At 41.9% G+C, this 25,624-nt stretch overlaps 1 protein-coding gene across 2 annotated transcripts in view; it reads left to right on the top strand.

Moving 5' to 3' along the window:
- LOC138966225 (uncharacterized) overlaps positions 1-25,624 on the top strand; it is a 77,521-nt gene that overhangs the window by 15,071 nt on the left and 36,826 nt on the right. For both annotated transcript variants that reach the window (XM_070338367.1, XM_070338366.1), the window contains exon 2: positions 16,685-16,776. In XM_070338367.1, coding sequence (XP_070194468.1) covers positions 16,710-16,776 — 67 coding nt within the window. In that variant the 5' untranslated portion in view covers positions 16,685-16,709. The remainder of the gene's footprint in view (positions 1-16,684; positions 16,777-25,624) is intronic.

The following is a 25,624-nucleotide window of genomic DNA, read 5'->3' as shown; positions in this document are numbered from 1 at the left end:
AAAATAAAAATTTATAAAACGATCCAAATTTACGTTTATCTTATTCTCCATCATTTGCTGATTCCAAAAACATATAAATATGTTATATTCGGATTAAAAACAAGCTCTGAAAATTAAATATATAAAAATTATTATCAAAATTAAATTGTCCAAATCATTTTAAAAACACTTTCATCTTATTCCTTGTCGGTTCCTGATTCCAAAAACATATAGATATGATATGTTTGGATTAAAAACACGCTCAGAAAGTTAAAACAAAGAGAGGTACAGAAAAGCGTGCTATCCTTCTTAGCGCAACTACTACCCCGCTCTTCTTGTCAATTTCACTGCCTTTGCCATGAGCGGTGGCCTGACGATGCTACGAGTAAAATGGCATTGCGTTCAGTTTCATTCTGTGAGTTCGACAGCTACTTGACTAAATATTGTATTTTCGCCTTACGCGACTTGTTTTATCTTGTATTTTTATTTCAGGGCGAGGGCTGGATGTAAAAAAGCAGACCACTGCTTAATCTACTACCCTCGTTAAATAAAGAATTGTCATTGTCATTCTCTCTCTCTCTCTCTCTCTCTCTCTCTCACACATACACACACACACTCTGACTTTCACTCCTTCACTCACAAACACACACACACACACACACACACACACACACACATACACACACACACACACACACACACACAAACACACACACACGCGCACAATACATACATGTATGGGTATGTACAGGGGATGGCTGGTGCCTCATCAAATACATCCTCAACTACAACATACATCAAAGGACATAGTTGTATAAAAACCAGCAGCTACGCAATGCACTCAACCACATCAACAAAACAGAGAGAAATGAAGCAAAATAAATCATTCTGTTACACCTTAGGAAGTAAATCACGGCGTTTGTTAACATAATAAGTACATCTGCCTAAATCATGGAAACCCTTCTTGTTTTGCATTATCAACTGAAAGGAAACCAAACAAGGATATGATGTGTATATAAAGGGTAAGTATTGACAGCGAAGATCGTTCAATGCATCACAGTGAAATAAAATGTGCATTTCATCCTCATGTGCTTTTATGCAGAATGGGCAAAACAAGTCCTGTAGGGTATGTGAGCGTAATTCGGACACGCCAGCTCTGAACCTAATGAGCACATCTCTTTTATGCTTATTTTTGACAAAAGTAAAATACGTTTCCATGCAAACAGATAACTTAAATACGCTGTAAACCTCAAACCCTGCGCTGGTATTAATGCGCTCTTGTCAATTTTGAATATTACAATCTATTAACCTCTGTCTAAAATGTTTCAAAAAAGCTTTCTCGCTTTGCACACCTTGGTTTTCCCACACAAATCCGAAACCAAATTTATACAAAGTTAATCTTACTTGGGATGTCCAACAAAACTTGCCTTGCCTGTGCAAACACAACTGCATATTATAGGCTTTTTTAGGTAGTCTGGAATCATTCATCTTGACTAGGCGTACAACATGAGAAAAAAATGTACAACGGATAGCGACCAGTTTCAGCATATGCTATGTCGTTTGGTGTTCTTGGCGCCACGTTTAAAATCTTTTTAAGCACAAACGTGTGAATCTTCTCTATCTGTGTTTGTGGGTAAAGACCCCAAATTTCTTAACCATATAACAGGATAGGCTGTATCTGAGCATCAAATAGTTTCAAAAACAGGTTTGGGGAGAAATCACCGAGTCTCCATAATGTTCTTAATAACTCAAAAACACCTTTCTTAGCTCTGGATGCCATATCATTAAGAGCATTTGAAAAGGTCATGCGGGTAGTGAAAACAAGTCCTACATACTTATAAGAGTTTACTATCTTCATCTTGACGCCGTTGAAAAACCATTTCTCGTTCTGAGAAATGTATCCCCCGTTTCTAAAAATAATTATGTTTGATTTTTCCAGGTTAACCTCTAAATCCATGTCATTAGCTTTGTGGGCAAGAATATTCAGTTGGTTTTGTAATCCAACCACGGTATCGGATAATAAAACAATATCATCAGCGAAAAGCAAAATGAATAGTTCAAGTAAGTCAGGCACCATCTGTATTCCATGTTTACCCTTACAAATAATTTCCGACGCCAGATCATTAATAAACAGGAAAAAAAGAAGCGGGCTGGTTATTTGCCCCTGCTGGAGGCCTTTGTGACAAAAAAGGCGTCGGTCAGTTTACACCCATATCTTACTCGGCCTTTAACTCTTCTGTACATGCCTTGGATGGCTTGTAACATCTTGCCTTCAACTCCTGATCCGCGCAAAATAGGCCAGAGCTTACAGTGGGAAATTAAATCAAAGGCTTTTCGAAAATCAATAAAAGCAACGTACAACTTTTTTTTTCTCAGCAAATGCCTCTAGCTCTGAATCATACTGAACAAAGTAAATATGTGATCAACGGTGCGGTGATCTTTCCGAAACCCTGCTTGTATATCACCGAGTAAATAGAGGGATAGAGAAAGAGAGAGAGATGGAGATCTGCTGTGTCCAGCCAGGCTTTTACATTGGACAGCACCATTCTCCTCATCGATTACGTCCACCACCCCCTTGGGCACATACCAAAAATGAACAGCCTGGCTGTTTTTGGTAAACAGTGCCAATCGTTTACCGAATCGTTTTGTCGTCAATATCAATCCGCAAAATGTATTCAGCAAAAAAAACCTCGCACTTGGCAAGTAGCAGCCAGTGTTGGTGCATGTCTAAGTGGAAGGATGCTCTTGTCCCGTGTGAAAAGCCTTGAAGGATGCTCTTGTCCCGGTGGAGGGTGAGTAGCATCCGATCTGACCAGCGAGTCAGGAACTGGGTTGGTGTTCAGCCTGTCGAACCTTGCGTAAAAGTTATTTAGCTTATCGGGCGGGTCGTCGGTTTCTGCTTATATTGCGTGATAGCTTGTAGCCCTTGCCAGACTTCCCGGGTGTTATTTGCCGAGAACTTCAGCTCAAGCTTCTTGCCGTACTGTCGCTTTGATTTCCTGATTGCCTTGTCCGCCTCATACTTTGCTGTCTTGAAAGCCAGTTTATCACCTCCATAAGCCTCGTCTCTAATGCGCAGCTTATTGTCAATGTCTTTAGAAAACCAGGGCTTTGCGTTACCATACACTGTAACAGATTTAGTAGGAATGCACAATTCTTCACAAAAACTGATGTAGGAGGTTACAGTGTCTGTATATTCGTCGAGATCAGAACAGGCTTCTTTAAACACAGACCAGTCCGTACAGTCGAAGCAACCTTTAACGGACTCAACCGCATCAGATGTCCACTTCTTCACAGACTTCTTGACAGGTTTCACTGTCTTTAGCTTCTGTTTGTATGTAGGGGGAAGGAACACTACGTTGTGGTCTGAGCGACCCAAAGGCGCACGTGCAGCGGAGCGATAGGCGCCTGGAATAGTACTGTAACAATGGTCGTTGTAACGGACGGTCGTTGTAGGGACACGAGGTATACCATTGCTGCTGCTGTCATCTTTTACTGTATTTGAGTCTGCTATCTCATGGGGTTTTGTCATGGTTGTCTTATCAATGTTAGGAATTGTTCACTTTCTCTAATCTGGGTTTTTTCTTCCCTTAAGCTTGAAATTGTTCTGTATTGACGAGTTTAGGCATTTGCATTGTATGCCTTTCTTTTTGTAAAGGGAAGCAAAGAAGGATTCGTGATATCGACTCATTGATATAGAGAGTGGTGCGTATTAGTTTTGAAAAGGATTGATTTGAAGCTTCTGTATATTTTAGTTTTAAAAAGTCATAATATACGAAATTAGGTTATACTATTTTAAACATCTAGGACAACACGCCTAAACTCGTAGTTTACTGTGCTGTGTTCACTCTTGCAGTATAGCGGTTTCAATATTTCTGATGGGCAAAATGTCTACAATGGCCTTGTCCAACCTGAAAGTCTTAGTTGGGCTGTTCTGTTTGTGCTCCCCCCCCCCCCTCCCCTTTTATGAATGTGTATCACTTTTAGTCTAGTATGCCTGTGCCCATGACATCATCCAACCACTTCTCTCCCCTTTCATTCATTTTCGTTCCTGGAGTTCCTTCCCATTTTTGTGTGTTTCCCCTCCATTTTCTTTCAAACCTTGTTCGTTCCGTGTTGCGTCTGCTTTTTGTTGTTTTTTGTGTTCTTGTCTCGTTCTTGTATCGGTGAGTACAGTATTCCTTTGTTTTTTTTAACTTTTTTAACTAAGCGCATAGTGCTTTTAGTTATGCGCTATAGAAATCTCCTTAATAAATAAAATAAATAAACTTTGTTCATCTTACCACAGTCACTTCGTTGTTTAGATTTGGGCTGTTCTTGCAAGTAGAAATGTTCGATACATTTATCAAGCATATTTGGCACGATGCCTGTACAAGTTTTCTTGCTGTCATGCACGACTCCTCTTTTTAAAGCCAAAGAAATATGTTTCTACAACAACAAAACTAGTAGCTTCTAGTAAGGAAACATATTTGGCTCTGTGTCTTGAACCAGCTGTGTTTCCTTGATGTTGTACAAGACGCTTTTAAAAGGCCGAAATAATCTATTTCTGCAAGACAGATAGTATGTCAGACTGTTGAAACACATTTACCTCCACGCCGGCTTGGCACAAGTGGATGTGTTCCTTTGATGTTGCACAACACGCCTTTTTTGTCTTCGTCTGTGAGTAGGAGTCGACAGATGACAGCACTTTCTTGCCCCTTTTAAAAGGGTTGAGCTATGTTTGCCTGGTTTTGGCGTAAATAAGGAGAAAAAGGCGAGGGTTTCAAGTCTAATCAAATATCTCTCACTCACTTTTAAAGAAAAGAGAAAACATCGCAAGTTGTTGCGGCATTACGCATACATTGGCGAGTGTGGAACTCGCGGGGCCCGCTGAACTCACTTCGTCGATTAGACACGGCACGATACGTCGCTTCAATTTGGTCCACCCTTTCAAGCCTGCGCAGCTCGCCTGTGCGCGTGTCCGCAGGAGAGCACCTTCCGACGAAGCACTTGAAAAAGGTCGTAGATGCGCCTGTTAGCTTCATAATTATAGAACTTGTTTTCCTGCTCACGCAAAAAGGTTAAAGCGAGAAGCTGTTTGGTAACATCAAGCTGCGTCCCATAAAAAACACTTTACACGGTTTCCTTTGATTTCTGCACTTCTTTCTTTTTTTCTGCTGACATTTAAACACCGGCTCTATTCTTCTCAACATCGATATGTGTGTGTGTGTGTGTGTGCGTGTGTGCATATGTGTGTGTGTGTGTGTGTGTGTGTGTGTGTGTGTGTGTGTGTGTGTGTGTGTGTGTGTGTGTGTGTGTGTGTGTGTGTGTGTGTGTGTGTGTGTGTGTGTGTGTGTGTGTGTGTGTGTGTGTGTGTGTGTGTGTGTGTGTGTGTGTGTGTGTGTGTGTGTGTGTGTGTGTGTGTGTGTGTGTGTGTGTGTGTGTGTGTGTGTGTGTGTGTGTGTGTGTGTGTGTGTGTGTGTGTGTGTGTGTGTGTGTGTGTGTGTGTGTGTGTGTGTGTGTGTGTGTGTGTGTGTGTGTGTGTGTGTGTGTGTGTGTGTGTGTGTGTGTGTGTGTGTGTGTGTGTGTGTGTGTGTGTGTGTGTGTGTGTGTGTGTGTGTGTGTGTGTGTGTGTGTGTGTGTGTGTGTGTGTGTGTGTGTGTGTGTGTGTGTGTGTGTGTGTGTGTGTGTGTGTGTGTGTGTGTGTGTGTGTGTGTGTGTGTGTGTGTGTGTGTGTGTGTGTGTGTGTGTGTGTGTGTGTGTGTGTGTGTGTGTGTGTGTGTGTGTGTGTGTCTCTCTTTCTCTCTTTTTCTCTTTTTCTCTTTCTCTCTTTCTCTCTTTCTCTCTTTCTCTCTTTCTCTCTTTCTCTCTTTCTTTCTTTCTTTCTTTCTTCAGAACGGAGATCACTGTCGAAGTCGGCCAATCTGCAATCATTTTCGTCTCGCGAACACTGATCTCAAATTTAGATCAGTGCTCTCGAAAAACATAGGGGAGATAACTTTGTATTCTTGTTTTGATAGATTCGCGTAGGACTGTAGCGTCCGGTCAGAGAGACAACTGGCAATAGCCGTGGAGCGATGCTTATCAGAATGCGTTAGCGACATCATTGTGCAATAAACCCCACATAGTCTGAGAATTTTGAAATTAAAGGTTAAACAAATACAATCAAATTAAAACTTCACGGTTTTAGAATTACAAGGTAGTTAGAGCAAACAAATCCGCCGTTGTACATGTGTCGGAAGAACGTTAAGATCTTCGCTTGAAATGAGCTGCGCCGCATAATTGACTCAAATCGCCTTCCATACCGGAAGTTGACATAACCTTGAAAAAATGTCTGCAGCAGACGACACCGCCGATTGCCAGTCGGCAGGACAAAAATCAGAGGTACGCGAGCAATTTGTGTTGGAACCTTGAATATTAATGATTATTGCTAAATGTGGAGATTCAACAAGTAGATGACACAACTGATTTAGCTGTTTTTATCGCGTACGCGTGGTTATTGAGTGAATTGAGTGGGTAGGGCCTTCGAAGTTTACCCGCCACGATAATTCGAACACTTGCACTGAGTGTACTTGAAATGTTTGTGCCTAGCGCTGTAGATCTGTTAATGTTTCATCTTTGTTTAGTCTTCTCTCTTACATTTATTGCGTTGCGATACTGAAGCAAACAAAACTAAGGGGTGAAGTAGGGTTTTACTCTCCGCCGTGTACGAAAGTATGGCAAGCCGACTTATGACTAGAATATGACTAAAATGTTTCTGTTTGATGTTCAAATTTTTTTTTAGGAGCGCCTGTGAACATATGCGCTCATGCGTGCGTGCGCATACGTGTGAGTGTATGCATGCATGTGTATGCATTTAATTGCGTACTTACATGCGGACTGCGTATGCGTACGTGCGTATAATTATACGCGTGCATGCTTATAGTAGCGGGGGTGTGTAAAAGCTACTTCTACTTCAAAACTAATGCTTTGGGGGTGAAACATATCACAAAAGAGGTCAGTCTGTTTAATAGTGTGCATTAGATTTCTTTAGCTAAGCATTGATATGATACCTTTACAGAATGACGAGGGAAAATGCATCATCTGCCAAATCAAGTCCTGCAATGAACTAGTTAAACTTACGGCAAAAGATTGTGCCGGAATCAACACGGCAAGTCAAGGAAGGGGTGAAGAAAACATGCATGCAGATGTTGGAGATTATGTTCACAAAGACTGTCGTCGCGAGTACACTGATCCGAACAGAATTGAAACTAGCTTAAAGAAGACATCCGAGAAGGAAACTCCGACCAAAGTAAAGCCTGAAGAAGCGACTTTGATGCGAGGAAGCCCTTTATGACTCTAGATCCCACTGTCTCTTCTTTGGAAAAGGTGAGTATTTCTCGAAGAAGAAAAAATCTGTTGGAGTGAATCTTGTTCCACTTTTCTGAAAGGTTGCACGCTTTGACCCCCGAAAAAACACTGTTCCGCCCGGCGGATTGTAGCGGATTTTGGATATGTTATGCACACACATTCACTTAGTACAGAACAGCTGAGATCAATTTTGATTTTAATAGTTTAAAGTTGAGGCCTTTTTGGGGAGAATTTGATTGAACTAACAGGGATTAAACAACAGTCAAGGCTAGGATGAGAATAAAACTACTTTATGTTCTTCCAAACGACACGACTCGCCCAGTCACAACGACGACCACGCTTTTATCTTTTGATTTATTGTCATTATTTTTTTCTTAATTTAGTTTTTGTGAGGTTGTATGGCTGCTTTATTTATGTTTATGTTTTTCGTTTGAGGACATGCGTTCTTTTATTTATGAATCGGATCGCGGGCGCGTGCGTATTTGTGTATGTGTGTGGTGTGTGGAGTGTGGGTGGGCGTCACTGTGTATGTATGTGTGTGTGTGTGTGTGTGTGTGTGTGTGTGTGTGTGTACGTGTGTGTACGTGCGTGCGTGTGTGTGCGTGTGTGTGTGTGCGTGTGTTCGAATCCTTATCAGTGTCATCTCATTTTTGACTGGCTAGATCTTACCGAAGAGGGAAGTGAAGTTCTATTGGGAATCACAGCGTCGCGATGCTAAGCAAATGCGGACAAATCGAAATGGCTTCGTTCGAGTCAGAAATATAGGAATTCTTTTTCTTTCTTTATTTGGTGTTTAACGTCGTTTTCAACCATTCAAGGTTATATCGCGACGGGGAAAGGGGGGAGATGGGATAGGGGAAAGGGGGAGATGGGATAGAGCCACTTGTTAATTGTTTCTTGTTCACAAAAGCACTAATCAAAAAATTGCTCCAGGGGCTTGCAACGTAGTACAATATATGACCTTACTGGGAGAATGCAAGTTTCCAGTACAAAGGACTTAACATTTCTTACATACTGTTTGACTAAACTCTTTACAAACATTGACTATATTCTATACAAGAAACACTTAACAAGGGTAAAAGGAGAAACAGAACCGTTAGTCGCCTCTTACGACATGCTGGGTAGCATCGGGTAAATTCTTTCTCGTCCCAACCAATATGGGACTTCCCCTAACCCGCGGGGGGTATAGGAATCTTCAGCGTGTTGCAAATACATGTCCCAGTATTGGCCAGGTGATCCCAAAGGGACGTAAATGTTTAAATAGTCAGTCATTGAACGTTATCACATTTTGTTAAGGCAGAGTAAGAGTAACGACACAGCAGCTTAGTTGGGAAAACACACTGCATTTTTCTGTGACACAAGTGTTTACAAACCGAAGATGTCACATCAGTTCATTTAAATGGTGGGAACGGTCAAATCCCGCGTAATGATGGAACTTGTGACACGGTGCAAGGCGCCACTGATTAGCAATCCAGTATGAATAACTGGCTAGCGAAGCCTTAGGGCAAGCTAGCTTTGTCACTATAATCCTTGTTTGGGAGGTGTCATCCAGCCACAGGCAGTGATGTCGTCATTATTACTGATTATATTTGGTCCTGTGCACTGTTGGTCCTGGGGATGGGTCTCTTCACGCGATGCATGAATGTCACGCTGCCATAGACACGCTTCATATAAAGTGTTTATCGCTCTGATGGTCTTTGACTTTGGGTATTTTCGCCTAAAGGCTCATTTTGATATTCCCGCAGTGGAGCACTGCGGTTATGAAATTAAAGGCCCCTCCTGTTTTTGGAACCGCAGGAGCTTTCTAGTTTGCTGTTAGGTAGATTTTTGGTTCCTCTTTCCTGTCATGCTCTCTTTTTCTTCATGAATTCTTTTCTTTTTTCTGCCTTCTTGCTCATTCACCTGTATTTTTTCCAAAAATCTCTTCTCTTGCCGCTTGTCTCGCGATTCATGTATAGTTTAATCTGTTAGTGTTCTGATGTAAGTCCAGCAGTAGATAGGTTAAGCCTATTTTAACATACTGGAAACTGGTAATCTTCCAGTAGGTATTAATTTAGTTTTACTAAAGCCTGCTGGGACACAAGTAATGGGTTAGTGCATTTGTAAACAGGAATCGCTTGACAAGTGGCCCCCTTCATCCCCCCTTCCTCGTCCTGATATGGCTCTGCGTAGTCGGCTGGACGTTAAGCAACAAATAAACAAACAAACAAACTCATTTTGATATCTTTTTTCTCGACATGTCTTGTTATCATTTGCTAACAGTCAGCATATTAGAAATAACTCATAATGTTGATCAAGGCTATGACGGCTGGGTAGTTTTTGTTGTTGTCGTTGTTTTTGTTTAGTTCGGTGTTGCTAGTTCTAGACATTGTTTTGTTTTGTTTTGCACTGTGCAAAGACATATTTCCTTGCGGGGTGGGGGCTTCTTTATCCCAGCGAAGCTGGAAGTATTCCACGAACGCTATAATGCAGAGAGAGAGAGACTAGGCGATTTTTCCTTCGGTTGGGGTATGCAGTGCCTTGGCATTGCACTTCTACCTAATGTTTTCTTGTGTTGTTTGTTTTGGTTGGTTGTTTGCTCCATTGGACAGACGTGGGAAGGATGTTTTGCAGACAGCACAGACAGAGACAAATAAAGATTTAGATAACTGTGAAAATCACAAAGGTGGGCGAAACGTTGCTATAACTACCTAAATATAACTGTTTTGACACTAAACGGTCTCATCACAAAGATTTGCACTTTTAAAAACGCATCTGCCTAGTTTTTTGTATGACGGTTAGTATTATATATAACTGTAATGTTAAGATGACATCGTTATCCTCGCCGTCGTCGTCGGCTTCGTTGTTGTTGTTGCAATCGCCAGTGTTGCAATGTTCGCTTCATGTTGCACCTAATCGGTCAGTGATGTTGCTCTCACGTTCACCTCTTTCAAATAGCAAGTTCAAATGTCCAAGGATAATTATGGCAGATTACAGCGAAACTAAACTTCTAATTTCAAAAGCTGTGACATTTACACACATACACTGTAAAATAAGTCTTAGCAGTTTGAGTGGAAATTTCCTTAAGGGTTGGAGTGAAGCTGCTCCACCACCTCGGTGGGAGGCGATGCCGATCACCTTTTCCCTGTCCACAGTGGAGTTTACTGCGAGAAGTCGGTCAGGGTGGAAGTCGTGTAGATTCTCACTTCTGTCATATATGTACATCAAAGGCACACTCCTTCTCGTAAAAACAAATTCGGCTGTCAGTCTCAGATCTGGCCATGGAATAAGACCAATTCTCCACATGGAGACATACCAAAAATCGACCCTTGACAGCATGCTGTGGTGAGTTAGAATTTTGTTGATGAATACATTTCTTTGAAAGCAACTAGTGACTTTTACGAAATTAATTCATAAAACAATTCCCACCGTGCACAGAGAGCACACCAACTGTTCATGTTGTGTATGTGTTGGAGTGGAGGGATGGTGTTATCCAGTGTCGAGCCAGGTCTGAGATGGAGAGCCCAACTCTTCACACGGGAAGGTGTGTGTTTTGAAGTGGAGGGATGGTGTTATCCAGTGTCAAGCCAGGTCTGAGATGGAGAGCCCAACTCTTCACACGGGAAGGTGTGTGTTTTGAAGTGGAGGGATGGTGTTATCCAGTGTCAAGCCAGGTCTGAGATGGAGAGCCCAACTCTTCACACGGGAAGGTGTGTGTTTTGAAGTGGAGGGATGGTGTTATCCAGTGTCAAGCCAGGTCTGAGATGGAGAGCCCAACTCTTCACACGGGAAGGTGTGTGTTTTGAAGTGGAGGGATGGTGTTATCCAGTGTCAAGCCAAGTCTGAGATGGAGAGCTCAACTCTTCACACTCCCGCAGTGGGGCACTGCGGTTATGAAATTAAAAGCCCCTCCTGTTTTTGGAACCGCAGGAGCTTTCTAGTTTGCTGTTAGGTAGATTTTTGGTTCCTCTTTCCTGTCATGCTCTCTTTTTCTTCATGAATTCTTTTCTTTTTTCTGCCTTCTTGCTCATTCACCTGTATTTTTTCCAAAAATCTCTTCTCTTGCCGCTTGTCTCGCGATTCATGTATAGTTTAATCTGTTAGTGTTCTGATGTAAGTCCAGCAGTAGATAGGTTAAGCCTATTTTAACATACTGGAAACTGGTAATCTTCCAGTAGGTATTAATTTAGTTTTACTAAAGCCTGCTGGGACACAAGTAATGGGTTAGTGCATTTGTAAACAGGAATCGCTTGACAAGTGGCTCCCTTCATCCCCCCCTTCCTCGTCCTGATATGGCTCTGCGTAGTCGGCTGGACGTTAAGCAACAAATAAACAAACAAACAAACTCTTCACACGGGAAGGTGTGTGTTTTGAAGTGGAGGGATAGTGTTATCCAGTGTCAAGCCAAGTCTGAGATGGAGAGCCCAACTCTTCACACGGGAAGGTGTGTGTTTTGAAGTGGAGGGATGGTGTTATCCAGTGTCAAGCCAGGTCTGAGATGGAGAGCCCAACTCTTCACACGGGAAGGTGTGTGTTTTGAAGTGAAGGGATGGTGTTATCCAGTGTCAAGCCAGGTCTGAGATGGAGAGCCCAACTCTTCACACGGGAACTTGAAGGTGTGTGTTTTGAATTGGAGGGATGGTGTTATCCAGTGTCAAGCCAGATCTGAGATGGAGAGCCCAACTCTTCACACGGGAAGGTGTGTGTTTTGAAGTGGAGGGATGGTGTTATCCAGTGTCGAGCCAGGTCTGAGATGGAGAGCCCAACTCTTCACACGGGAAGGTGTGTGTTTTGAAGTGGAGGGATGGTGTTATCCAGTGTCAAGCCAAGTCTGAGATGGAGAGCCCAACTCTTCACACGGGAAGGTGTGTGTTTTGAAGTGGAGGGATGGTGTTATCCAGTGTCAAGCCAAGTCTGAGATGGAGAGCCCAACTCTTCACACGGGAAGGCGTGTGTTTTGAAGTGGAGGGATGGTGTTATCCAGTGTCAAGCCAAGTCTGAGATGGAGAGCCCAACTCTTCACACGGGAAGGTGTGTGTTTTGAAAGAAAACTTTCTTTCCGCGCATACCATGACATTTTATACGTACGTCACCACAGCATCCCTTCACTTGAACACATTCCAACAAACTACAGCCTTGCTGCTTGTGGTAACTAGCATAATTATCTTTTAATCTGCCGAATAAATTCAACAGCAAAATTCCACTGCACAGGAAACGGGCCAAGTGTTGATTTTTGGTATGGTTCCAGAAGGAAAGATGCTATAATCCCATGTAAATCTCTGTACAGATCTGTCGTGGTTTACATGACCGTTTACAATCTAATGCAGCTGATCCTTTGGACCTGAAGTCATCCCAGTTAACGTGTTATTCACTCTTCTCCCTGTTGTTTTTGTTGTTTTGTTTGCTTAACGCCCAGCCGACCACGAAGAGCCATATCAGGGCGGTGCTGCTTTGGCTTATAACGTGCGCCACACACAAGACAGAAGTCGCAGCACAGGCTTCATGTCTCACCCAGTCACATTATTCTGACACCGGACCAACCAGTCCTAGCACAAACCCCATAATGCCAGACGCCTGGCGGAGCAGCCACTAGATTGCCAATTTTAAAGTCTTAGGTATGACCTGGCCGGGGTTCGAACCCACGACCTCCCGATCACGGGGCGGACGCCTTACCACTAGGCCAACCGTGCCGGTCTCTTCTCCCTGCGGCGAGCGTATCAGTAGTGGAGTTGAATTACAGATCTGACAGATTCCATCGCTTTTATACTGTGCGAAATGCCTGTTCCGTGCAGCACACATCCTGCCACTGTTACGGTCATTCATCAATTTCAGCTTGCACAGTAATTAAACGAAATCTTTGCAAACATCCGTCCCGCCATTGCCGTAATACTGGAAAGCCCCGATGCGAAACCAAATAATCAACGTTCACGTGCAAAACTGAGGAACCAGCTTGAATAGAACAGAGCCTAGCAGCCAGAACCGGAAGCGGTGTATGTAGCTGAAGGGGTGCGCGTCGATCCGAGACAAAAATCTCAGTATGCAGATTAGGGACAGGATAATCCTTTTAGAACCCTTAGCTGATTAATTTAATGGGATCAGACGCGCACTGAATGGACACCATGCCTGTGGTGGGCGGAATAGGAAGCGGGACTTAGTGTTACTGTGTGCTTTGCTGTTGTCACTCTGACATGCACTTTTTTCACTGCTGTAACGATCAGTGGTGTAAATCCGTGTAGATGTCAGTTCCCATGTTAACAGATCCGTCCAGACTTTAACTCGAACTAAGAGCATCTTTTTAGTGGGCCACAGGCCACAAATCAAATGTACTGCCTGGTTGCTGTCTGTTCAAAGCAGGATTGTTTCCTTCTCAATTAAATTCGCCTGTTAGTATAAATCACGGATGACAGTTTTCATCTTTAAAAAAGATTCAACAATAAATTCTCACTCCGCACAGAAAAGAGTGAGGCTGTTGATTGCTTTGTTTGTTTGGTATAATGTGGAAAGCCTGGGCAAGCCTATGATGGTATATCTGTTCTTTCGCAAAACTAATTCAGCACACACACACACACACACACACACACACACACACACACACACACACACACACACACACACACACACACACACACACACACACACACACACACACACACAAATAGTAAAACAATAAAACCGACCAAAACATTCCATTGTGCACAGGAAGTAAAAGACTGCCGGGTTTGGGTATATATCCAAGAGGTAGGATGCTCTTATCCTATTTAGGGCTGGAGTCTACCCCAAGAAAAGTCATAAACATTGCCTAAAAGTCAACTTTTCTGTACGTTCAAGGAGTGCTAAGTCTAGAAATAGCAAATATAATAAGGATTAACGTGCACATTTTTAAGATGGCGACTGAAACATGACATTAAACGTGTACAAAATGAAATTTCTTAAACTCTGTTGCATCATTACAACTATCAAGAGTATTGAGAATACACGTTTTGCCTTGCGAGTTTTTGTGGGGTTTTTTTATCATTGAAAAGCGAGCGAAAGCAAGCTTTTCAATTTTTGAAAAAGCAACGAGTGTAAACCTAATTTATCCTACATTCTGTACTTGCCTTCTACCTTAAACTTCCAGACAGAGTCGAGGTGTCCAAATTAAAGACGCGTTTTTCTTGAACCTCGATCTCTTTCAAAGTCAAATCTCTGACGTCAGAAGCAAAAAGACCCCACACTAAGTATTATTGCGTCAGGTGGACGTTCTCAAAATTGTTACCTAGGAAACAACAAAGTGTTTCGAGAATGAAGTTTGTCTCGGTGACCTGGTCATCATGAGCAGGGGACAATTATTTTTGAGGTCCCTGCCGGGACCTTATTTTCATTATATACACACGTGTGAAGAGATGTTTGTTTTTTATCACATGGGTGGTCTCTCTCACGTATGTGGGATAAATTGTCAATGTAGGTATTGATTTCAACGTTGGTATCAATGTGAGAGTCGCTGTCAGCCATTTCAAAATCGTTGTGATTATGTTCTTTATATGTATTGATTTTATCAGCATTTTGTAGGTTTTGCTTGCTTGCTGACTGCTTTTTCATTTTTTATGTGTGTTTGCTTGTTTTGTTTGTTTGTAATTTGTTTTTGTATAAAATATAGGGATAGGTTGTAAGAAAAAGCGTTGCCTTTGTAATAATTTCCATGTTCATCATGTGCCTGTCTATTTGTCTGTCCTCCCCCCCCCTCCCCCATTTCTGTCGAGTTCGTTCGTTTATTCGTTCGTTCGTTCTCTCTCTCTCTCTCTCTCTCTCTCTCTCTCTCTCTCTCTCTCTCTCTCTCTCTCTCTCGCTCTCGCTCCCTCTCTCAATCGCCTTCATCCCATGTTTGTTGCTCGTTTTCCAGTCATTAACTGCAGAGAGATCGGACAAGCCAGTAATTGCTCGGCTATATATCCAATTAAATGGCATGAACGTTTTGGAGGCAAAGGCAGAGAGAGACATTAAACCTTAAAATCTTGCACTTTATTGTTTACACGTGTCTCTTCAATCTTCTTTTCTGTCTGTCCTTATACTTTCTTGTTTTAATTTTTAAACTTTTTTGTAACACCTCTCTCTCTCTCTCTCTCTCTCTCTCTCTCTCTCTCTCTCTCTCTCTCTCTCTCTCTCTCTCTCTCTCTCTCTCTCTCTCTTTACGAAAGAGACAAACGCAGATTAATCAGGTCCAGGAAAATGTCATCATTGACACGGGTAATGATGTATTTCTTGAAATTAAGCGTGGTTATGATTAATAACTGTGCACATAAATACTGTCATTTTAACCACTTCTGTAAGAGTTCCGATGTGTTTTTAATTAAATTTCACACTAGTGTCACAAGTTTATAATAAGGTTTTGGCCCCAGGGGGCTAAGAAACCACACAGCAACAAAATAAATCTGAAATTAAACACGCACGCAGATATACTAATCACAAATCATTACAAGTATAAATGTGATGCAAAATCCATACAAAATACCTACTAAACGGGTGTTTGTGTCAAACCTGATCACGACGTGCTTGGTGGCCTTGCTTCTCCACGGAAAATGCTCGTTCACGTTGTTGTTACATAGATGGGGAATCGAGACGAGGGTGTGGTGTGTGTGTGTGTGTGTATAACGCGATTCTGAGAAACTACTGGACCGATCTTCATGAAACTTAACATGAGAGTTCCTGAGTATTATATCTCCAGACGTTTTTTTCTCAGTTTTTGGATAAATATCTTTGATGACGTCATATCCGGCTTGTTGTGAAAGTTGATGCGGTACTGTCACGCTCTCATTTTTCAACCAATTTGGTGTACATTTTGGTCAAGTAATCTTCGACGAAGCCCGGACTCTGGTATTGCATTGCAGCTTGGAGGCTTAAAAATTGATTAATGAGTTTGCTCATTAAAGTTGTCATTAAAATCAATTTTTCGCAAACAGATTTAAAATTGAGTGCATCGTATTTTTCATCAAATTTTGAATCTAAAAATACACATGTATATACATATGTCGTGTTTACTCTTAAAATGTGATCACAATTAACGAAAATAGGTTAATTAGTACTTCGATTATTATTTAAGAAATCGATCCAAAAATGATTTCATCTTATTCCTTATCATTTCTTGATTCAAAAAACATATAAATATAATATGTTGTATTTGAAACAAGCTCAAAAAGTTAAAAAGAATATAGAAAAGCGCGCTTCCCTTCTTACCGCAGTACGCTATTTCGCTGTTCTTGGATGTCAGTTTTACTTCGTGTTGCACGGGAAAACTGAGCGACTTCCTTGCCGCGTGGATTGACGAAGCTGTTTTGTCTTGGTGAAAAAAATGCAGTGCGTTCAGTTTTATTCTGTGGGTTCGACAGATTGACTAAATGTTGTAATTTCGCCTTTGTTTCAGAGAAGCGCCGAGACAGACAGAGAGGATGATTGTCCCGAGATCCGTGCCTTCAGCCGTCATGGTTGCCACCGTCATCCTGCTCTCCCACACAGGTGAGCTGTTTCGTGATTACCGTGTGTGCTACTTTTGCTAGTAGGAGCATGTAATATCTCAACAACATTTTATTCAGAGTTCTTCGCATGAAACAATTCAAAACATACAACTAGGACACGCACTCAAGCAAAATAATGCTTATTTTACGTGACCAGAACAATACTAAATTACACACATTTTTGGCTCACGTAAGTGTAGCTTATGCGATGATAAACTTTGTCTGTCTGTGCGTGCGTGCGTGCGTGCGTGCGTGCGTGCGTGTGTGTGTGATAGAAACTTTAACATTTCCGAGTCTATGGATAAAGCTCGCATAAGAAGATTACGTCTCGGTCAAAAGTGTTTGACGTGTGTGATAGAAACTATTTGAAGACGTCACATTATGACGTAAGGGGGTTAGACGTCACGCAAAGGAATTACTGAAAGTCTCGGTCATTGTTATTGTGAGCGGGCCGAGACTAATTGGCAGATCCAGGGTCTCGCTTTCTTGCACAGTTTCACCTATGCTTACTGTGTGTGTGTGTGTGTGTGTGTGTGTGTGTGTGTGTGTGTGTGTGTGTGTGTGTGTGTGTGTGTGTGTGTGTGTGTGTGTGTGTGTGTGTGTGTGTATGTGTGACGGAGTGATTGAGTTTGTGTTACTGTTTGTCGATTTCTTACGTGAGCCTTGAAGGCTTCGCCTCTTGTTGTAATGGTGGACATAACAAAAATAAACCAGAAGAACAAATTGAATGAATGGGGAACTAAATAAGAACAGACGAATCTACACCCAGTGTTCACAATTGTTTACCAAAAAATGTTTTCCCATTAGTACACTTCTAGTGAAGTGTGTAAGGATTTGATAGAGACTGAGGGAGGGCGGGAATAGGGTGATAGAGACTGAGGGAGGGCGGGAATAGGGTGATAGAGACTGAGGGAGGGCGGGAATAGGGTGATAGAGACTGAGGGAGGGCGGGAATAGGGTGATAGAGACTGAGGGAGGGCGGGAATAGGGTGATAGAGACTGAGGGAGGGCGGGAATAGGGTGATAGAGACTGAGGGAGGGCGGGAATAGGGTGATAGAGACTGAGGGAGGGCGGGAATAGGGTGATAGAGACTGAGGGAGGGCGGGAATAGGGTGATAGAGACTGAGGGAGGGCGGGAATAGGGTGATAGAGACTGAGGGAGGGCGGGAATAGGGTGTGTAGTGAAGTGTGTAAGGATTTGGTAGAGACTGAGGGAATAGGGTGTGGTTTGTCTCTCCACTTTGACTGCCCCAAAAGTCACTACGCAAGCGAGGTCAACATTCAGGTGCTCGCCTTCCCTTTGCTGTTCCGTTTAATATCATTCACCCCTTGTGTGACTGACACCTTTCGAGTTCGGATATTGTGTTGTGTTCAAGGACAAAAATTGCATTATAATGCTCTGATTCGTTGGAAAATAAGCAGAATAGGATCATTTAGAATCATCTTGAGTTGACAAGCAGAGGATTGTAGAGATGCATGTCATCGATTTTATGATAGCGGCGGGAAGACAGTCTGCTAGAATTGATTTTGAAACCGGAATCACGTCTAGTTTGATTGTTGTAAATATTTTCCCTATCGTTACACTTTCGCAGCAATTGGGTCCCGTGGCCGCGCTGAAATAGGGTGGTGTGAGACTATCCAATGAGATACACCGAATCCCCCCCCGCCAACGTGTCTATTAGAATAGCAATATTGAGTACTGTTGAACTCAGGCAATCTGACTTGACAAAGTTTGTCAACAAAATAATCGGTTGATACACAAACAAAGTCAGAAAACCAAATAAAGTTAGCAACAGACAACACACTTATATTATTTTATTTCATTTGTTTGGTATTTTTTTACAATACAAAGCTCACCTCATAATGCATACAATGTATACACATAGTAACAGCAGAGTGAAGGTATAGACTATAACCAATACCACCACGCCATCTGCAAATGGCAGAAAAGCTCATATCACTAACGCGACCAGCGAGACAAAAGTTCCATGAACAAGGTTAGAATAAGTGGGGTGTAATGGGCCTGAGAATGAAGTAGTCTCTCGATGGTGATGTTTCCCTCGGCTCTTTCTTCATTAGCGAGCCATCAAGCGCGGGCTTTTATTGCTTCGTTACATCGGGATTGCCGCCATGCTGATGACTCTTTAGGGAGCAGTCCGTGCGTGTGTTTGTTGGATGTTTTCTCAACGCTTCCTTGTATACGGTTTTGCTGTAGACGATTGAGATCGACAGTGATCAACAAAGTATTCATGCTATCATTGTCGTTTGTATTGCGTGTTGTCGTCGGTGTTTAACAGAACATTCCAGGAAAGTAAGGAGTGAATTTTTGGAATAATTATAATGCTTTGTACACAGTTTTGCTGTAGTTTTGTTTAGACGGGCAGCAATAAACAAAGTTTCCATGCGGTTTTTGTTTAGACGGGCAGCAATAAACAAAGTTTCCATGCGGTTTTTGTTTAGACGGGCAGCAATAAACAAAGTTTCCATGCGGTTTTTGTTTAGACGGGCAGCAATAAACAAAGTTTCCATGCGGTTTTTGTTTTATTGTCGTTGCGGAAAGCAAGCACTTATTAATCAAACATGACATTTACTTCGCGTACACGATCACATTCTTCTCCACAGATTCTGTCCAGGCTTTTTCTTGAAAAAAGCACCCTCTTACTTGGACACATACCAAAAATCAATAGAGTGGCTGCATTGTGTGCTGAAGTAGTATAGCAAATTGATATAGGTGTCATTTTAAAAATTAATTCAGCAAAACGAAACAAAAATGCAAAGGAAGCAGCAAGGCTCTAATCCCGCTTAAATACTCAAACAAATCTGTGGTGGTGAATCGCGTGCACGAGAAAGAGTGCAGATTCTAGTGTATGTTATTGTGATGCACTAAAGTGGGGGCCCTGGTATTCCTGCAACACAAGAAAAACACCGAATTGTTACCCTCACAATCCGCTACTGGACCAAAGCTGGCATAACTCTTGTTGTTTTTTCTCTTGTCAGTAGAGGCTTTTTTTTAGTCTCACCGACATGAAAACCCATATTTTTTGTATCAGTTGAATTTTGACATGTTTGTTACCGCCTGTCATTTTAGAATTGAAAATGATAATTATGTGAGAGCGAGTGGGGAAAAGGGTATAAATAACGTCGAACAACTCACTTTCGAGTTACGAGCTGAAAATCGTCGGGAGGTGAACATTTATACATATACATTTTGAGCTTTGAGAATTCTACAGGGTCAAGTCAACGTAGGCTATATTTCAAAATGTGTTTGCACACTTACTAAAACTGAAGAGTTTAGTTTGCTCACAACTCTATCCATTCACAGTCTGTGCACATTTCGTACCTACCTTCGGAGTTCAGTTCCAACAAACAGGGGTGCAGTATACGTATTCAAAAGCATGGAATTTCAAAACTGAGAAAGCTACAATAAATCTGTTTGGGTTTTGTTCGTGTCACTAGGCATCGTTTGATCTAGATCATGACGTCGAAAATTCATGTTGTCAAAATGTTTCAATATGACCCCTTCTCGGGCGCAGTCGCACCTGCATATATTAGCGTTCCGAGCGTTACCAAGATGGAAACATACATGAACGTTTTCCCCCTGCATTCCTTGTGCGATTGTCAGCCATTTTCTTCTTCATTCAACATTTGGTCTGTGAGGTTTTAATTATTCTAAACAAATTAAAAAGTAGAAATCAGCATGTTCATTGTTAGAGACTTAACAGTAATTTTAGCTAAAAGCAAACAGCGATTTGGCAAGACATACGACGTCTTGCCGTCTTTGTAATTAAAACGTTTGTTTTATTTGAGCCATGCTGTTTGCTTCCAGAATCTAATAACAAACAAAAATACTTTATGGGTTGAAATACGATGTCTTAATGAAAGCTCCGGCAGTACAAAGAATGTAAGCGTAAACGAAAACTTGCATTCGTTTTGCAGAACTGCTCGAATGACAACAGTTTCCAGACCTTTTTGATTGTTATCAAACAAGAAAGATTGTTTTCATTTTTGAGTCACTTGAGAAAAAGTGACTCTATGTAATCGGTCAGTGTTAGTCTGTCCGGCCGGCCGTCCGGCCGGCCGTCCGTAGACACCACCTTAACGTTGGACTTTTCTCGGAAACTATCAAAGCGATCGGGCTCATATTTTGTTTAGTCGTGACCTCCAATGACCTCTACACTTTAACGATGGTTTCGTTGACCTTTGACCTTTTTCAAGGTCACAGGTCAGCGTCAAAGGAAAAATTAGACATTTTATATCTTTGACAAAGTTCATCGGATGTGATTGAAACTTTGTAGGATTATTCTTTACATCAAAGTATTTACATCTGTAGCCTTTTACGAACGTTATCAGAAAAACAAGGGAGATAACTAGCCTTTTCTGCAACACACAACTTAACGTTGGGCTTTTCTCGGAAACTATAAAAGTGACCGGGCTCAAATTTTATGTGAACGTGACTCATTGTGTTGTGAATAGCAATTTCTTCCTGTCCATCTGATGCCTCATATAATATTCAGAACTGCGAAAGTGACTCGATCGAGCGTTTGCTCTTCTTGTTACATTTAGGGGGCCTAGTCAAGTTTTGATTAAATGTTTTAATATAGACCAAGAATTGAGACGAGGGTGGTGGGTGTGTGAGTGTGTGTATCTGCGGGGGGTATACAGCGATTCCGATAATACTCGATCGAGTACACTGGAACGATCTTCATTACATTTTACATACGATTTTTTTCTCCAGATAATAACCCCCAGACGATTTATTTTATTTGTTTTAATAAATGTCTTTGATGATGTCATATCTGCTTTTAGTGAAAGTTTAAACGGCACTGTTACGCCTTCATTTTTCAATTAAATTGGTTGGAAAGTTTGGTCAAACAATCTTCGACCCAGTTCTGGCTACGGATTTGCAATTCAGCTTGGAGGCTGAAAAATTAAATAAGCTTGACATTTTATTCATAACTGTTTGAAAAAGACTCTTACCAGTTAAGAGATTCAAATTCGTGACCACCGGGTAACGAATCGGTGGTCGAGCGCTCTACCCGGCACACATTCTCCCGGGTGATAATAGAACTTTTAATTTCGAATATATTACACGTGAATTCTTGGGAATGTGTCGAATTGTCGGCTTCCGAGTTTCTCCCTTCGTATTTGTTAACTGTACGTTATGTCGAACTCACTGTTAGAAGTTGATAACTGACCCTATGACTATGTTCCCGTTCACTTTGTATTAGTTTGGAAAGCAAACTAAAGTAACATTCCTTCCAAGTGTCAACGAGATTATGTTGTAAGGCCCCGTGTGTAGTTCATTGTTACCTCTGCAGCTTCAATCTCGGAACCGTTTCAAATAATCCCAAGTGACGTCATCACATGACGTGCTAATGACGCGATAATGAACAGTGTTGGACAATACCTTGGTTGACTTCAACCACAAAACGGTTTCTGATCACAGTAGCGTGCGCTCGGGTCCCGCTGCCCCAGGGCGATGTAATCGCTGTTTCTGATCCTTGTTTTCATTGATTCTTGCTAGCTACAAGCCATGCGTTGTTTGTAATCAAATGCAGGCGACGGCCTCTTTTTAAGGCGAATTACGTGCTGGGCTAATTTTGGAGGGAGGAGGGGGGTTGGTGAGGTGAGGTGAGAAGGTGTGTGTGTGTGTGTGTACTGTGTGTGTGTATGTGTGTGTGTGTGTGTGTGTGTGTGTGTGTGTGTGTGTGTGTGTGTGTGTGTGTGTGTGTGCGTGTGTACGAGTGTGCGTGCGCGTGTGAGTGTGTGTGTTATCAAAATATTTTTTTTTCTTAATGGTTTATTCAGGCATCAGCATTTACAATATAGTAGGAACATGTGACAACACAGCAGTTGTGAATTATCTTCATATGACAAATCATAAGTGAATTCTCTGTAAATGAAACAGGAGAACAAAAAGACACAACGGAAAAACATGATATTTGACTGGAAAATACGGATCAAAATATTTACTTTTAAATGAGATGAAGTCAAAGCGAGTTTTGTTTCAAGTTGACAAATGATTTGAGCCTCTAAAGACTATGCGTTGGACGATGTGTACGTAAAATCCATTTTGTGCGTCTCTAGAGAAAGAAAAGTCACTCATGTTGGTGACATCTGAGCCAACGTTTCTTTGGCTGTTTAAGAGGAATGTGACATTTTCACAAACGCTGATCGATTTGTGATTTTTCTGGGTTTTTTATTTTTTTTTTTTTTTTACGGCACTGCCTGCTGTGCAAAGTGATACTGTCCAAGGCAATGAACAACCAGCGGCACGGGAATCATCACTTCCTTGTTTTTCATGCTGGTGACATCTCAACAAGTCGCGCTACCCACGTACGTATGTGCGTGTTTACGTGTTCAGGATTAATCAGCCACCTTCGCCTCTGGCAGAATTGACCAAGGTGTTTTATACGCCTGTCTAAAGAGCCATTTTGGGTTCTGGTGAATTGGACTTTTAACAGTTCAGGCGACATTTGCTGTGCTTTAATTTAGACAAACCTGCAGTAATAAGCTCGAAAGAGGTCCGTAACTGCGCCAATTAATTAAATGAATTTCATTCGGCGAACTGTGGCCGTGCCTTTCTCTTCTGTGTCAATATTAATAGTTCCAACCTCCGTCCGTCGTCACATGACATTCAGTGTTGGTGGGTACGCATTTGCTCAGACGGATGAAAACCGTTGGACTCCGGAAGTCTAATATGTAGTCTAGCGAGCGCACATTCATTCGATGTTTGCCTTACTAAACTTAGTGACACGAAGTAAACAAACACACTAAGTCACACATATTAAACAAACACACTCAGTCACACATAGTAAACAAACACAGTCACACATAGTAAACAAACACACTCAGTCACACATAGTAAACAAACACACTCAGTCACACATATTAAACAAACACACTCAGTCACACATAGTAAACAAACACAGTCACACATAGTAAACAAACACACTCAGTCACACATAGTAAACAAACACACTCAGTCACACATAGTAAACAAACACACTAAGTCACACATAGTAAACACACACACTAAGTCACACATAGTAAACAAACACACTAAGTCACACATAGTAAACAAACACACTAAGTCACACATAGTAAACAAACACACTAAGTCACACATAGTAAACAAACACACTCAGTCACACATAGTAAACAAACACACCAAGTCACACATAGTAAACAAACACACTCAGTCACACATAGTAAACAAACACAGTCACACATAGTAAACAAACACACTAAGTCACACATAGTAAACACACACACTAAGTCACACATAGTAAACAAACACACTAAGTCACACATAGTAAACAAACACACTAAGTCACACATAGTAAACAAACACACTAAGTCACACATAGTAAACAAACACACTCAGTCACACATAGTAAACAAACACACCAAGTCACACATAGTAAACAAACACACTCAGTCACACATAGTAAACAAACACACTAAGTCACACATAGTAAACAAATACAGTCACACATAGTAAACAAACACACTCAGTCACACATAGTAAACAAACACACCAAGTCACACATAGTAAACAAACACACTCAGTCACACATAGTAAACAAACACACTCAGTCACACATAGTAAACAAACACACTCAGTCACACATAGTAAACAAACACAGTCACACATAGTAAACAAACACACTAAGTCACACATAGTAAACAAACACACTCAGTCACACATAGTAAACAAACACACTAAGTCACACATAGTAAACAAACACACTAAGTCACACATAGTAAACAAACACACTCAGTCACACATAGTAAACAAACACACTAAGTCACACATAGTAAACAAACACACTAAGTCACTCATAGTAAACAAACACAGTCACACATAGTAAACAAACATACTCAGTCACACATAGTAAACAAACACACTCAGTCACACATAGTAAACAAACACACTAAGTCACACATAGTAAACAAACACACTCAGTCACACATAGTAAACAAACACAGTCACACATAGTAAACAAACACACTCAGTCACACATAGTAAACAAACACACTAAGTCACACATAGTAAACAAACACACTCAGTCACACATAGTAAACAAACACACTAAGTCACACATAGTAAACAAACAAACACAGTCACACATAGTAAACAAACACACTGTCCAAGAGTCTATACGCTGTGTCGAAAGACTACCCAACACAGTGTTTTAATTAGGGGGGAATAGCTCAGTCAATAGCGGAAATAGCTCAGTCGGTAGCGGCGCTGGCTTCAAAACCAGTTGTCGCTATCGGCGTGGGTTCGATCCCCAAGTTCGGCGAGGGATTTATTTCCCTGAGTCAACTTTGTGCAGACTCTCCTCGGTGTCCGAACACCCCCGTGTGCACGCATGCGGACGATAAAAACCCAAGTTCACAGCGAAAGTCTCAAGGCTTAGAAACATGAATACATGCGCAGGACACAGAAACAAATGGGTAGCGCCGTACTGTATCGCAGCTCGCTTTCCCCAGAGAGAAAGCAACCCGAATTTCAATGTGGCAAACTATACAGGCATTACACTTGTGTGGTGTCATCTATTTAACCCCCAAACACAACTCTGTACGTATACCTCTGTGTGAATTCAAATGTGTACCTCTAGAGCGGGCCGCTCCTCTCAGGGCTCTGTACCTCTAGAGCGGGCCGCTCCTCTCAGGGCTCTGTACCTCTAGAGCGGGCCGCTCCTCTCAGGGCTCTGTACCTCTAGAGCGGGCCGCTCCTCTCAGGGCTCTGTACCTCTAGAGCGGGCCGCTCCTCTCAGGGCTCTGTACCTCTAGAGCGGGCCGCTCCTCTCAGGGCTCTGTACCTCTAGAGCGGGCCGCT

The sequence above is a fragment of the Littorina saxatilis genome, linkage group LG5 (genome assembly GCF_037325665.1).
Source record: "Littorina saxatilis isolate snail1 linkage group LG5, US_GU_Lsax_2.0, whole genome shotgun sequence".
NCBI classification, from domain to species: domain Eukaryota; kingdom Metazoa; phylum Mollusca; class Gastropoda; order Littorinimorpha; family Littorinidae; genus Littorina; species Littorina saxatilis.
The sequence above is the reverse complement of the archived record's forward strand: the minus strand, read 5'-3'. Positions and strand labels throughout refer to the sequence as shown.